Here is a 16,476-nt window from a genome sequence, read left to right as displayed (position 1 = left end):
GATAAATTCCAGAAAGAAATGTTTCCATTTTTCCCCTTTGGTGAAATACATCTGATAGCTTTCAATGTGAATGTCAGTAAAAACATGGCAGGATGAATAGAAACGCTCTGCCTGCTGAAATTGAATAGTTATAATACTTGTATAGGTATCAAAAAAAAAAAATGCAGGATGGTGCATGGAGGTTTTAGCTGAGTGCAGATGCTGCTTTGTGCTTGGGAGTTAAGCTCAATGTGCACTGCCGTTCCGTGGAGCCTGTAGGACTAGGGCAGCACACAGGGATGTTTTTTCTGAAAGGAAAACATTGTACATGTTTCATTATGTTGTCTTCACTTAAAGTAGTTTCACAAGGGATGCTCATTGCTACTGAAGGAGTTGGGGCTGTTCAGTCTGCAGAAGAGAAGGCTCTGAGGTGACCTAATTGTGGCCTTCCAGTATCTGAAGGGGGCCTACAGGAAGGCTGGGGAAGGACTTCTCAGGATCTCAGGTAGTGATAGGACTAGGGGGAATGGAATGAAGCTGGAGGTGGGGAAATTCAGGCTGGATGTGAGGAGGAGGTTCTTCACCATGAGAGTGGCGAAGCCCTGGAATGGGTTGTCCAGAGAGGTGGTTGAGGCCCCGTCCCTGGAGGTGTTTAAGGCCAGGCTGGATGAGGCTCTGGCCAGCCTGATGTAGTGTGGGGTGTCCCTGCCCATGGCAGGGGGTTTGGAACTAGCTGATCCTTGTGGTCCCTTCCAACCCTGACTGATACTATGATACATACAGCTGGCAATTAAATGATGAAAAATTTATTCTTGCCACGGTCTTTTCCTATTACGCTGCACTGGGTAATGACCAGGGGGAACAGGAATATAGGATGATGATGATGGAAGCTGTAGGGTTTCTGGCTTTAGACAAAATATTTCATCTGTCTCCAAACTTAATTTAAGTACTAAGTCAGGAGACTTTCAAAACCGGCCTGGATGCGTTCCTGTGTGGCCTGCCCTAGGTGATCTGACTCTGGCAGGGGGGTTGGACTTGACCTCTGGAAGTCCTTTCCAACCCTTAACATTCTGTGCTCCCTTTTGAGGTAGTATGAGTATTTGATAGGTTTGAATGTAGGATTCTCAAAACACCTTCTTGGATAGCACTGTTGTCTTAATTTTACAAATAACTACTTTGTCTTGCTTCCCTAGGTGGCTTGCTCAAGGTGATGCAGGAATTCTCTGGTGGAACAAAGAGTTCTATTCAAGTGATTGATGGTTCAAATTTGAAACCTGATTTCTGGATTACCTTTTTCTAGCAGAAATTACACACTAATACCTTTCCTGTAGCTTGAGTGAAATTGATTACATCATCAATATTAATACTCTGATTTTGATTAATGCTTTTAATTCCGTTTACTGCTTCTTTCTCTTTTTAGGCCTGTACCGGTATTGAAAATATTGATGAAGCTATAACGTTGCTTGAACAAAATAACTGGGATTTAGTGGTAAGTATTCTAAGGAAATAACTTCATAGATTAACTTAGTGTAACAGTGATGTGCTACCTTGTTGAGACAGCTGTTATCTTTATTTCAAATCTGATTGTGTCTTTTATGGCTGAGGCAAGCAGATTAGATGCAGCTGCAGCCTCTTTCTGGTCTGTTAAAAGCCTCACTGCCACATTAACAGAATATTGAGTTGTATGTACCCTGGTATGCTCTGATTGTTGTCATGCCTTTCTGGTTTGTTTCTTTCCTTTGTTTCATTTGTGCTTAGTTTTCTTTTTTGGTTTATTCTGTGCATAATTTTGTGAGTAGTACTACTAAGGATAGCAATTTTAGACTACACCTTCTGTATGCATGCAAGATTTTTGAGGATTTAGGTGCCTGTGAGAGAAATGGAATGGAAACCAACTTACTCAATCTTTCATATACTTCTAGTTTAAAAATCATAGTATCATAGTATCATTCAGGGTTGGAAGGGACCACAAGGATCATGTAGCTCCAACCCCCCTGCCATGGGCAGGGACACCCCACACTAGATCAGGCTGGCCAGAGCCTCATCCAGCCTGGGCTTAAACACCTCCGGGGACGGGGCCTCGACCACTTCCCTGGACAACCCATTCCAGGGTTGCTCTTCTACTGCTAGTTGTTATGCAGAATTGAGTCAGAGGTTAAGACCATACCTTATTTAGCTTGGATGTTTTTCAGACACAGTTAAACACAAACAAAAAACCCTAAACAAACTTGTCCCTAAGAAACCCTATCTCCTAGTTTGTAACCAGGTTCAATATGCAGACAAATAGGAAGAAACCAATAAAACAAACAAAAGCAGTCTTAAATATTTTAAGACTACCCATGGGCTTAGCAGGGTAAATAAAGAAACTATTAATCCATTTTCTTAAGATTTAGAAGTGTAAAATAGAACAAACTTAATTAAAAACTGAGTAATCTTCCTTTAAACTGTAATCTCTTTGATCTCTTACCCCCCTTCTATAGCTTTTCTTTTTTTCTTTTCTTTTCCAAATGAAACACCAGCCTCTTAGGTGAATAGGAGGAACATCATCCATGTCTTCTCTGATTTTACTTTGATTTGTTTGTCTTATTTGAAGGCTTATTTCAAGTTCAAATTTTTGAGAAACATGACCTGTAGCAGCAGTAAAATATAGTCATGCAGCTATTCAGGGTAGTTCCAGGGGGTTTGTTATTTCTAAATGTGGATTCATTTACTTCCATGATTTTGTAAGTAACATCAGAGCTCTTTGTTTGATCAGAAAGCTGCTGTGAGGCACCCAGGGTAATGTGAAGTAGAAAGCTAAGCAAGTCCCGTTAGGATGTGATTAACCTAAGCTCAGGGGCACTTCTGCAACATTAAGGAAAACCCCCTCAAAAGTAAGGAAATTCTTGTCTAGACACATTGATTTATTGCTCTTCATTCAGAATATTTCTGTCCCAGTTAAATTTTCCTGTTTTGGGAAAACAGTTGTGCACTCTTGGAGGCTGTGCTAAGGACCCAGATTGAAGATTCGCTTGAGCACCTGTTGTTCTTGAGCTCTAGGAGCCTCAACTCAAGGGCGTTGTTATTTCTCTGGGACTTCAGCCAAAATAACCAAGAACAAGTAGTCCTGGTGAGCTGGAAAGCAGAAGGATTCCAAAACAGAAACAGTGAAACACTTACTGACCTAGGCTGAACAGGAGAAGTACATCAGAATGCACAGACAGAAGGGAGGTTAGAGCTCACAAAACAAGTTTCTAGTGCCATGGTGCAAGCACTGTGTTTTGGTTCAAGTTTCTTTGAGGATTTCTTTGTTTGCACTGATGCAATGTTTCTGCTGCTTACTTTCTCCACACTTTGTGTTTTCTGGTCCTGCTAGTAGATTTTAATATGAAGGGTTAAAATGTCACCAGTGTTTGCCCTGTTACTTCAGTGAGTATTACTGGTTTGGACATTTAGTCTTACCTTTAAACAAGGCCAAACCTGAGCAGAGCATAAGGAACTCCTTTCTTGGTTGAGTTTTTCTAATAGTAATTTATAGGCTTTGCTAAAATTCATCAGAATTCTTTTATCTTTTCAGTTGAGAACTGAAACCTCAGTGTCCCATTTTTGAACATTTAAAGATGACTGCCCCCAGTTAGAAGTCTTCATGTCTATTCCTCTCCATGGGATACTTTAAGACAATATAAACTGCCATTGATTTATCTTTGGCTTGAAACTAAATAAATCAGATTTAAGTGTTTCGGAGTTGTATATGTCTTACAGTGTTCAAGTTGTGTCTGTAACTGTTTTAAGTGCTATAGGAAACTGTCTTTCATAAATGTTTGGTTGCTAGGCTTTGTTCAAGTGCTCAGTATCAAGTTTATCATCAAAGTGCTGCAGAGGAATTTGTATGCAGTAACAGCATATGAATTACTTGATGGGATTATGAAGTCCAATCTTGCAATCAGCCAGTTCCTCACTTGTGCATATGACTTGCCTTTGTGGTGGTCTGCTGCATATATAGCAGCTTTTAGGTTATTTTTCTGGTGTAGAACACTGTAGCCTAATTCTGAGGCTTATTATGGGCTGGGCAATGAAATGTTTCAGGTGATGTGTGAGATACAGAAGATCACTGTAAATAATATACTGATCTCTTCAGGCCTTCATCTTTGTGAAACCCTTCTGCAATAAATGAATCCAACTCTCTTAAGCCTGCCAGGATTGCTGCTGTATTACTTCCTGAGTGTCAATTCTTTGAGCCCTGCCAATTTACAATCATTTTTAGTACCTGAGGAAGCAGAAATTAGGAGTTTGTGTTCATTGTAAAGTCTGATGGTTTCGTACCTTGCCATTTAAACTGTGACCTTCTGTTTTGCCCTTTGAGGGTAAGAATGACAGTATAAATGTATCTTTAACTTTGAGTGAAAACAATAAAAGTATGAAAAATCCCAACTATGTGTCTGTTGAAATGTTTCTGATGATGGTAAAGATTTCAAGTAAAGGATACCTTGCAAGAATCTATAATCTTCTTGATCTTATTCAATATGGACCTTCATATATGAGAGGTTATTGTATAGGTGGTAACTCTTTGCTTGCATCTGCACATGAAACCTGCTCTCCTGTACCTTTCAATGAAAGACTCAAATCCTTCATACATAATGTGAGCTTATGTCCAGTACTGGGAATCAGAACAGGTTTTTTGAATGAAAAGCAGAATTCAGCACACTTAATGCTCCACTTTTTCCAGAATGACCATCTGTTGTTACTCCTGTTTCATAGACAACAGACATTGTAATGCAGGTACTGCTTATCAGCACTTCAAGAAGAAAAGAAATTCCACCAAAAGAAAGGGAGGATGTTTTCCCATATTCATTTCACTACAGATGAGTGTATAATGATTATTAAAATAATAATAATTAAAAACCATTTTTAATATGCTTGGCTTTGTTATTCTGTCTTCTGGTAGAGGCTCAGAGCACTCTAACTTCAGTAAAGCCAGCAGTTTAGTGCACCTGGAAATGTATTGACTTGGGCTTCCTGTTGTACACAACTTTCAAGAGTCAGCTGATGCAAAGCATTTCTGTGCCGTGGAAAGAGAAACCCTTTTCTTGGGAACATCTGTTTTTATGAAGCTTCAACTCTCTACTGTAGTCTCTCCTTCTGAATGTATACACCAAAGATGAGCAGGTTTTGGATCTTGCTGTTTAAAACCTCTTAAAAGTAGTCATGATTTGACAGTTTTGGGTTGTTTTTTTGGGGGGATAAGGGCGAGGGTTTTGTTTCTTTGTTTGGGGTATATTTTTGTTTGTTTTTAATATAAGTACTCATATTGCTTATACATTGATATTTACTTATATATAATTTTCTCTTTTGGAAAAGAGAACTGGAGGAAAAAAAAATACTAAAATCCATCTGAGCTAGGGGCTGAGCAATTGTTCTTTTTTTCTTTGTGTTGGAGGTGCCTCTTCAGATGGGATTCCTAGGTAGAAAATGGGCCACTGGCTCTTGACACTTAGCAACAGTCCATTACTTGTATATTTTATTATTTTCTAGCCTTCAGCTTAGTTCCTTTGTTAAAATGTGTAATAAATTTCATTACAAGTTGATAAAAACTAATACACTAATGATGTCTTTTGTCTCCTTTTCTAACTGATTTGCCCTGCAAAAGCTTTCATGTGATACCTCATTGTACATGTTCTTGATCTATTTGAACAGGTCTGCTTCCAGAAAGTAGGTGATTAATTTAAGTTTGGCTCATGGCCATTTATTTGCCTTAAATGTGGGACAGTATTGTCATAGGTTTAGTAGCTCTCTTGTTTCATTCCAAGTGGGCTGTATTTCAATGTCTGAAGAACCAGGACAGCACATCATGGTGACTGTGCTCATCCCATTGTCCCCTATATTGTTGACCTCCTGTTTTTTTTTCCCCTGCAGAGTTGCATGCTGGATATGGCACACATGAGATAGCATTCATTATGGAGCTAGTGAGAAGTTTGTGGTGTGCTCCTCTCATTAGAACTAGATTTGAGGGATTTCCACTGTTAGAAATGTGGCATTATCTATGTGTTAGTGACATTCTCTCTGTGGCCAAATGAACAGTCACATCTGCCTGTGGGAACAAGAAGTCTGTATCCCAGGTTTGTTTAAGGAGCTCTTCTAGTTTTGGTTTAGACAGATGTCCTTTTCTGGGTCTTGGTGTCCTGTCGAATGAGTTCTCGTCAGCTCCGTTAGTTTATGCTGGCTGTGACAGCGCTGAGTTGCTTGGACGGCATTCAGAATCCTGCTGCCAGCAGAGCTAATGAAGGAAGCTCTGAGTTAGGTAATGACACACAATGTTGGTGGAGTGGCATCCCACTGGTGCAGGCATCCTGTGGGCATGGTGCCTGTTCACCAAGAGATGCAGGTTTCTTGTATGTCCAGCTGCATTAATCTTTCCTAGTAGGACACAGTTGGGTTGTGTGTAAGCTTCTATTCTAACAAGGGTTATGGAAATCCCCTTGGGAAATCTTTGATGTACTTTCTGTTAAATTTGTGATTCCTGCTTGCAAAAACTTGTTTGATTTCTTATTCCTTCTATTTCCAGCTTTTTGCAGATCCCAGAGTGACATTTTTGTGTCTTTGAGGAAGCTCAGGTGCATGCTGCGTATTTTATGCAGCTGGGTGGTAGCAAAGAAAGCCAGCTAAATAATAAAAAAAAGGTTGATAAAGTAATTCATTTTATATACTTCTGAATGTCTTCATCTTGAGTAAACCAGGTGTTTTCTTTTTGTATGTTTTCTGCATTGAAGAGCATAAGAGATGTGCAGATCTATAGGCAGTTGTAAGCACAGTATGGCTTTCCACATAGCTCTATGCACATTCATCTACTAAATGTAAACCAGAACACCGCCACTAATATAATACATGTGGAGGAAGTAAGGTTCTTTTCTTGCAGAATAAGAGTGCTGCTTTGTCACCTCATTAGTGTGCTTCACAGAAGGAAGATTACGTCTGCTAGCAGCAAGGTAGCCCAGTCTTCATGATCCTACCAAATCCAAACTGCTTTGAGACCTTTAATAACGACAATAGCTGATACCTCAGATGATGTAGGAACACATTGCCACTGTGACAGTCATTTCACGTGACTTCAGCAAGGGCACAGATATAAACTGAACTTTTAGAATAGAATAGAATAAACCAGATTGGAAGAGACCTTCAAGATCATCGCGTCCAACCTATCATCCAACACAACCTAATCAACTAACCCATGCAACCAAGCATCCTGTCAAGTCTCCTCATGAACACCTCCAGGGATGGCGATTCCACCACCTCCCTGGGCAGCCCATTCCAATGGGCAATCACTCTCTCTGTGTAAAACTTCCTCCTGACCTCCAGCCTGAACCTCCCCTGGTGCAGCCTGAGACTGTGTCCTCTTGTTCTGGTGCTGCTTGCCTGGGAGAAGAGACCAACCTCTGCCTGTCTACAACCCCCCTTCAGGTAGTTGTAGACAACAATAAGGTCACCCCTGAGTCTCCTCTTCTCCAGGCTAGGCAGCCCCAGCTCCCTCAGCCTCTCCTCATAGGGCTTGTGTTCCAAACCCCTCACCAACTTTGTTGCCCTTCTCTGGACTCGTTCCAGCAAGTCAACCTCCTTCCTGGGCACACTGCTGGCTCATGTTCAGCCTACCATCAACCAGCACCCCCAGGTCCCTCTCTGCCTGGCTGCTCTCCAGCCACTCTGACCCTAGCCTGTAGCATCATCACTCTGACCCTAGCCTGTAGCATCATTTTCTTTGCATCAGTCTCGATCCTTTGCCTTCAAGTGGTCTGTTAGACATCAGAAAGTGATCAGCAGAGCAACTGCAGTTGAAAGAAACAACAAAACATGGAGCCAAACCCAATAAAAATGTCATGTACACATTCTGACACATGCAAGCAAGGAAACAAATGTACAAAAGGGAGAACAAAAGTAGAAAATGTCTAACTTGTGTGTTCTAAACTTTGGATTGTTTTGCAAGGAATTATTATTTTGTTACATAGGTTGGTCTTTATTTTTTCCTCTCCAAATAACTTAGGTGGTCTTTGGATTTGTTTTCTTGTTTGGCTGACCCTTTGCTCTCTCCAAAGAGGTTGAGAAACGCTGCTTGGATCGTGTTAACATTGCCATATCTTGTGACTCTTGTAAAGAAACCCTTGAAAACTGGAATCAGTGCTGTAGTTGCTGAGACTGTGTGAATATTAAAGAATTTCAAGTTTTTCAGTGTACCCCCTATAAAGAAAGAGTCAGAGAAGGGAAAGGGATAGTCTCTGGCTTGTCTGTGGAGATATATTTGAAGTGAGTTGTATTTTCTCATATGTAGTCTGCTCTTCCAAAACTTTATTGGCTTCCCATGGATCTTTCCTGAAACTATTCAGGTACAACAAACCCCCAACAACCTCAACATGTACTTTACCTCAACAAATAATAGCTGAATTTTGCACTAGACCCAGAGGGACTCTTGATTTCTTCAGTGTATTTCAGTCCTAAGGAAGTTGAATGGCTAAGATACGCAAACTCTTTTCCCCCCTGTGCCTGTGGAAATTACAGCGTCTCTTTATCAGGGCAAAAATCTTGTCTGAGAAAGATTGTTTGGGAATTTGGTGAAAACAGTTTTAATTTCTTTAAATTGCTCCTCTGCTGAAAAGGGGTGGTTATTTCACAGGAAAAAAAGGTCTGGACAGCCTCAGACTTGAACTTTCCTTGTGGAAAATGTGCCATGGGTTAGTTGTTTAGGTGGGTTGGATTGGTTGATGGGTTGGACGCGATGATCTTGAAGGTCTCTTTCAACCTGGGTGTTTATTGTTATTGTTATTCTTATTATTCTTAAAACTGGTGCTGTGCAGCGTTGTTCTCCTATTTTCAAGGCACTGCTAAAATATTGATATGATAAAAACATTTAGTTAGTAGATGACTAACAGTATTTAGGGCTCATTTTTGTCTACCATGGTTCAATGGGTTGAGGCCAAGAGATGCCCAGTTTGCAGCTCTATGGGAACCAGGGCAGCAAAGTTGGTGAGGGGCTTGGAACACAAGCCCTATGAGGAGAGGCTGAGGGAGCTGGGGCTGCTTAGCCTAGAGAAGAGGAGACTCAGGGGTGACCTTATTGCTCTCTACAACTACCTGAAGGGAGGTTGTAGACAGACAGAGGTTGGTCTCTTCTCCCAGGCAAGCAGCACCAGAACAAGAGGACACAGTCTCAGGCTGCACCAGGGGAGGTTCAGGCTGGAGGTCAGGAGGAAGTTTTACACAGAGAGAGTGATTGCCCATTGGAATGGGCTGCCTGGGGAGGTGGTGGAATCACCATCACTGGAGGTGTTCAGGAGGAGACTTGACAGGGTGCTTGGTTGCATGGTTCAGTTGATTAGGTGGTGTTGGATGATAGGTTGGACACGATCTTGAAGGTCTCTTCCAACCTGGTTTGTTCTATTCCTATTCTATTTACTTTATCCTCGAATTTGAAGGATGCCTTTTTGGAGGATGAAAAAACAGATGGTTCTCAATTGGTTGGTTCAGGTTTGGTTTTGTTTTGTTTTGCTTTTGAAGCCATTTGAGAGCCATAGCTTTAGTGCTCTTTTACATAGGCTTTGCATTTTTGTTGATTCATCAGAAAGGACTAACTCTCACTTTGCTGATTGAAGGAAAGTGGAATAGGGTAATGTATCTTTCCTTCAGGGTAAAACTGCTGTGGCTTGGGCAACTTGTCTTAGATGAACACCTCTTTGTTCCTGCTAAGCTGGAATAATTCTTCAGTATCTGTGAAGGCATTTGTATCTTTCATCTCTACAACTTTAGCAAATGTACTGGTTAACTTGTATTGTTACAGACACTGAAGGGATTATGTTGATCTAAAATAGTTCACTTTGTGTTATAAGTATTGATTTCAATTTCTGTAATAGAAAAAGGCTGTGTTTATTCACTGGAGGATAATAGAGTGGTTGTGATTATGTATTTGCTGTCAACACCTTGAGTACTGTGTTCAGTTCTGGGACCCTCAGTTTAGGAAGGATGTTGAGTTGCTGGAACGTGTCCAGACAGGGGCAACAACCTGGTGAGAGGTCTGGGGCAAAAGCCCTATGAGGAGAGGCTGAGGGAGCTGGGGTTGCTTAGCCTGGGGAAGAGGGGGCTCAGGGGAGACCATTATTCTCTCTACAACTACCTGAAGGGAGGTTGTAGCCAGGTGGAGGTTGGTCTCCTCTCCCAGACAACCGGCACCAGAACAAGGGGACACCGTCTCAAGCTGCACCAGGGGAAGTTTAGGCTGGATGTGAAGAAGAAATTCTTCCCAGAGAGATTTGTGATTGGAGTGTGCTGCCCAGGGAGGTGGTGGAGTCACCATCACTGGAGGTGTTTAGGAAGAGACTGGATGGGGCGCTTGGTGCCGTGGTTTAGTTGATTAGATGGTGTTGGGTGATAGATTGGCTTGATGATCTCAAAGGTCTTTTCCAACCTGGTTAATTCTATTCTAACATTGTAAAGTAGCAAGCTGTGTGTCTCCTTTCTAAATAAGAGATGGGATTTTGTTTAGTTAAGAAATGTGCTTTTTCATTTAAGTATTTCTTGCACAGTGATCAATGAGGCAATGTGACAAATAAACTTAGATTTCTCATCGTGGAGAAGAGTCTTGTTTCTTGTAATAGAGAGTTTTGTGTTTTGAGAATAACCCAAAAGCGTCGCCTGAGGTAGTGCCTGACAGTATTTCTGTAGCTGTGTGTGTGCATTACCTGCCTGATTTATGTTTTACAAATGCTTGCTTTCAGAAGCTAGTTCCCCTCTATTGGCAATTTCTATGAAGCTTGCTTAGCATTAATTTGTCCTGAGATATTTGCATTTCAGAGTACACTTCTGGAATATGCCAATAGTGAAGTGGCAGGTAATGAGGTATTTGTAAGCTCTCGGATTGAAAATTGCATACATCCTGTAAATATGCTTTGACAGGTGATTAGTATTGTCATGCAGTCATGCTGAGAATGTATGAGTAGGGGAAAAATAAAGCCAATCATTTAATCTAACAACCAGCTTCTCTGTCAATGCCATGACTATTTTGCAAGTGAACCTTACTTGTGACAGAGCTTACCCCAGAAGACAGGATCCGTATAGACCCATCAGGCTTTCAAACCAGAGGATTTAAAAAAGCATTTAGTTACAATACTGTTGAATACCTTAACAGTTTTATCCTAGTTTCATCTAAATAAGCTTTTCCTAATTTGCCCTACAAGACTTACAAGGCTGGTGAGAGGCCTTGAACACAAGCCCTATGAGGAGAGGCTGAGGGAGCTGGGATTGTTTAGCCTGGAGAAGAGGAGGCTGAGGGGTGACCTCATTGCCCTCTACAACTACCTGAGGGGTGGTTGTAGCCAGGAGGGGGTTGGCCTCTTCTCCCAGGCAACCAGCACCAGAACAAGGGGACACGGTCTCAAGCTGCGCCAGGGGAGGTTCAGATTCGAGGTGAGGAGGAAGTTCTTCACCGAGCGAGTCATTCGTCATTGGAACCGGTTGCCCAGGGAGGTGGTTGAGTCATCGACCCTGGAGGCGTTCAAGGGGAGATTGGATGTGGCACTTGGTGCCATGGTCTAGTCATGGGGTCTGTGTTGATAGGTTGGACTCAATGATCCTCGAGGTCCTTTCCAACCTAAGTGATACTGTGATACTGTGACCTGGGCTGCTGCAGTGCAGCAGTATAGCATAGACTCTCAAGAGGTGTGGGGAGGAACGATGTGAGACAAGTTTCAGGTTGCATCCTTCGGCTTGGGATCTCCTGGTTTCCAAACTCCTAAGCTAAGTCTTGCATAATTATTATTTTGTTAGGGATTAGTGACTAGGCAGTCTGATGACTCCAGCTAGGGTAATTTGAAAAGTCTTGCATAAGATGTTTCATGCTATTACAGCTCTCCAGTGAAGGGCCTTTAGTCTGTAGGCAATGTAGGCAATTCAGTTTTGTCACTCACATTTGCATAAAACACTGAGAGGGGTAGAGATGCAGGAGTTCAGTGCATAGATATTTTTTCAGGCATAGCTTTTGTTTCATCTGACTCTCCTGCTGTCTAGCTTAATGTTTTAAGGAGTAACAAAATATGTTTTGATATCAAACACAAGCATTCCTTTCTGGTAAGTTGGAAAGTGTAAAAAGTTGTGATGTTAATGACTACGGCCAAGACACACATGTGTGTCAAAGTAGCATCATGGTCTACTCCTCTCCATTTCTGTATCAATGATTTTTGAGTGTGCAGTCCAGAGTAAGTTATTTTCCTTTATTCCTGCTGAATTCCTTCCTTCAGCTCAGATAGATGCAGTCCATAAACCTCTTAGAAATCTGTTCACATTATTTATTTTTCATTAGATGAGGAAAATGCATCCAGTTATAAATTCATTATCGAGATTGCCTGGAGAAGAGGAGGCTCAGGGGAGACCTTATTGCTGTCTACAGCTACCTTAAGGGAGGTTGTACCCAGGTGGGGGTCGGTCTCTTCTCCCAGGCAACAGAATGAGGGGGGACAGTCTCAAGTTGTGCCAGGGGATGGTCAGGATCTATATTAGGAAGAAGTTCTTCACAGAGAGAGTGATTTACCATTGGAATGGGCTGCCCAGGGAGGTGGTGAAGTTGCTGTCCCTGGAGATCTTCAAGGAGAGACTGGATGAGGCACTTAGTGCTATGTCTAGCTGATTGGATAGGGTTGGGTAATAGGTTGGACTGGATGATCTTGGAGATCTCTTCCAATCTGGTTGATTCTACGCTTCCCTGCCCCCTTCCTCCCCACCCCCCTTTTATTTGCAGGAATGATGCAGTGACAATATATAAAATCAAAGAACTGTGCAAAATGTGTTGTTTCCCCCCCACACCCCCCAGGGTTCTAGAAGCATATCTAGCTGTTGAAAGGCTTCCTAGTGTATTTTGTCCTGTTGTAAGAACTACAGGGAGAAGCTTGCTGAAGCCACCAAAGAAATAGGGGCAAATGGGAAACCACATCTAGAGTGCTAATTGTGAGCTATTTCAACGCGTGCTCTCTTGCTGATGAAGTGAATCATCTGTATTTATACATTCATGTGGCATTTTTTGATGAAATGTTAATATTATTACACTTTTTTTTTGTTTTTTGCTTTATTAGAGATTCCATTGTTCTGCAGCTTTTCATGTAGTATATTTGTTGTAAAGAAAGCAAGCTGAAATAAAGCAGAATGCATAGAAGACATGTCATTGTAGTTCAATTACAGCTCTTGGTTAAATTTTAACCACCATGGGGACAAATGTTGCCTTCTGTAAAAACTTTGTGGGTGTAACTTCACGTCTAGCACTTGGAAATACTTTTGAGACTTGCAGAGCTGGGGGAGTGCCAGCAAGTAGAACACAAGCTACAGGAACAAGCTGACTCATTGCTTTGTCTTGAGAAACCTGCCAAAGATAACAAAGGTAGAAGTTGTTTCTGTTACTGCTGGGGCACAATTAGTAATTTTTCACTTTAAATATTATTGCATTCATTTAAAAGTCCATACCAAAGAGTATATACTTCTTTTATGTATCAAACTCATAGCAGTTGTTGCTTGTTAGTGGAAGCGTTTCAAAATAGCTGTGTATCTAGGAAGGTGATAGTCTATCTTGTTTGTAAAAAGCCTCTGGGCTAGAATAATCGGTATTTCTGCTGAAGGTTTTGTGGAATTTCTTGTTTGGAATAACCCAGACTTGCCTGTAACAGGCAGGATTTGATAGTTGCATAAAGCTGCACAGAAGCCACGTTGCTCAGCTTGGGAATCGCATAATACAATCTCGATGTTTTAGGGCAGAAGGAGGTGATTCTGTTACAGCTGATTTCTGCAAACCCTTGGTTTAGGAGTCCAGATTGACTGCAATATTTGGCTAATACTTGCAGTATGTTTTTGACAGCATCAGTCAGTAAGACTTCTGCTGTTTTCCCCCAAATTTACTACTTGTTCATTGCTGTAAACTGATCACAAGCAGAATCTGTGCATAGCCTTACTTAACTCCAATTTCCTGAAATCACAGTACCAGCAGGTTAGAACAAATGTTTTGACATGCCTACATCAGTCATTACCCATTGTTATCACTTAAGTTGAGAACACAAGCTCAAATTAGTATTTGCCAAGAAGAAAATTGTTAGGGGAACATTATTGCAAAGCATTTACTGTTGCTACTGAAGTCTAAGCATATAGCAGGATGCTGCAGGTTAGTTTCATTATAAGAAATACCTCTGTGCTCAAAAGGAACTACTAAATCTTTGTGCTTCTCCTGTTCTGCTGCACTGTTGTATATAAGAGTGTGTTCCTTTTGTCACACAGATTTATAGTTTGAAAGCAATTTCAAATTCACTTTTGCTTTGTTGGCCCTTTCATGCTTGTTTTGTCTCACTAATCCTTTCCGTTATCCCTTATCATTAATTGATTTGGTTTTTCCTCCTTGGATAACTTTGGTTCAGTTTTGGATTTTGTTTCTTTTTTTTTGGCTCCCCGTGGTACAAAGCATTTGGAGTTTCATCCATTTATTTCATTTGAGTATAAAATGGATATAATGGACTTTAAATAGAATAGATTAAACCAGGTTGGAAGAGACCTTCAAGATCGTCGTGTCCAACCTATCATCCAACACCACCTAATCAACTAAACCATGCAACCAAGCACCCTGTCAAGTCTCCTCCTGAACACCTCCAGTGTTGGTGACTCCACCACCTCCTTGGGCAGCCCATTCCAATGGGCAATCACTCTCTCTGTATAGAACTTCTTCCTGACATCCAGCCTAAACCTCCCCTGGTGCAGCCTGAGACTGTGTCCTCTTGTTCTGGTGCTGGTTGCCTGGGAGAAGAGACCAACATCTGCCTGGCTACAACCTCCCTTCAGGTAGTTGTAGAGAGCAATAAGGTCACCCCTGAGTCTCCTCTTCTCCAGGCTAAGCAACCCCAGATCCCTCAGTCTCTCCTCATAGGGCTTGTGTTCCAAACCCCTCACCAACTTTGCCCATCTCTGGACACGCTCCAGCAGGTCAACATCCTTCCTAAACTGAGGATCTTTATCTTTAGGCTAAGCAATTTATCATGTTAAAGCAACAAGATTATTGTCCTTCAGGGGGAAATACGATATTTAGCCCAAATTAGAAGTGTCATTAACTGCAATGGAATTAAAATTGTAACCAGAGTAGTAGAAATGCCCCTGTTGATGCTGCAGAAATATATAATAAAATGCACAACCTAAGAAATATTTTTTCTAGTGTATTATGGGATTGCTTCATGATGGCCTTTCAGTGTATTTTATTACAATTTCAGCATGTTTAATTTGTTTAAATTCAATAGATCTTAAGTGGTCCTCAAGCAGGATGGATTGATAGAACAGAGGAATTACTGGCTGATGTTTCCAAAATAGAGGTTATCACTTTTTTGTTCTACACAACTCAAAACCACAGTATGTTCTTGCATGCCATCTCCTCCTATAGGGAGGTTTTGTGTGTAGACCTTGGTGTTACATTCGTATGTACTAGTTGTGCTTGACTGATAAGGTTTATTTATCTCCATGAGACTTACGCAGCTTTCAGTTGTGCACAGGATTTACATCACTCTAGCCTCTTCTTCTGAAAGGGTTGCTCTTCCAGCATTGTGCTGCTTGGACTTGCTGTCTTCTTTTGCTTGGAGATGTGGTTCCTAATAGACTGTTTTGGAAAGCTGATTTTATGTCATGCTTGGTAAAAGCCCTTGCTCTTCATTGGAGTAGAAGTTTGAATGAGGAGAGTTTTGTAGGATCTGTATCTGGGGTTGGGTCTCTATCTGTTGGCCAAACCCACTGAGGAGGAGAGGGAACAAGATGTGGCCATGGAACAAGATCTTCTCCCACTTCACCAATGCAAAAGCCTTTAACTGCGCTTTTGTGTGGGCCTGCTTTTAAGGATTAAAATAATTTATCTAAATATGACTTTTAAATGCTGGGTTGAGTCCATCATCAGTAGATTTGCAGATGAGGCCAAGCTGGGGGCAGGAGTTGATCTGTTGGAGGGTAGGAGGGCTCTGCAGAGGGAGCTTGCCAGGCTGGACAGATGGGTAGAGTTCAATGACATGGGATTGAACACATCTAAGTGCCAGGTTCTGCGCATTGGCCGCAACAACCCCATGCAGTGCTACAGGCTGGGGTCAGAGTGGCTGGAGAGCATCCACGCAGAAAGGTACCTGGGGGTACTGGTTGATAGTAGGCTGAACATGAGCCAGCAGTGTGCCCAGGTGGCCATGAACACCCATGGCATCCTAGCCTGCCTCAGGAATAGTGTGGCCAGCAGGAGCAGGGAATTCATTCTGCCCTGTATTCAGCCCTGGTTAGACCACACTTTGAGTCCTGTGTCCAGTTCTGGGCCCCTCAGTTTAGGAAAGATGTTGAGATGCTGGAACATGCCCAGAGAAGGGCAAATAAGCTGGGGAGGGGTTTGGAGCACAGCCCTGTGAGGAGAGGCTGAGGGAGCTGGGGTTGCTCAGCCTGGAGAAGAGGAGGCTCAGGGGTGACCTTATTGCTCTCTACAACTACCTGAAGGGAGGTTGT

The 16,476-nt window shown here is 41.9% G+C and overlaps 1 protein-coding gene across 4 annotated transcripts in view; it reads left to right on the top strand.

Annotated features, from left to right (window-relative positions):
• The window catches only part of FAF1 (Fas associated factor 1), a 189,686-nt gene that overhangs the window by 23,265 nt on the left and 149,945 nt on the right, over positions 1–16,476 (top strand). For all 4 annotated transcript variants that reach the window (XM_068163852.1, XM_068163851.1, XM_068163850.1 and 1 more), the window contains one exon: positions 1,400–1,468. In XM_068163852.1, coding sequence (XP_068019953.1) covers positions 1,400–1,468 — 69 coding nt within the window. The remainder of the gene's footprint in view (positions 1–1,399; positions 1,469–16,476) is intronic.

This window comes from Melanerpes formicivorus, unplaced genomic scaffold (assembly GCF_026170545.1).
Source record: "Melanerpes formicivorus ecotype bairdi unplaced genomic scaffold, bMelFor1.0.p_v2 SCAF_75, whole genome shotgun sequence".
NCBI classification, from domain to species: Eukaryota; Metazoa; Chordata; class Aves; order Piciformes; family Picidae; genus Melanerpes; species Melanerpes formicivorus.
This window is presented reverse-complemented; position numbering and strand designations above follow the sequence as displayed.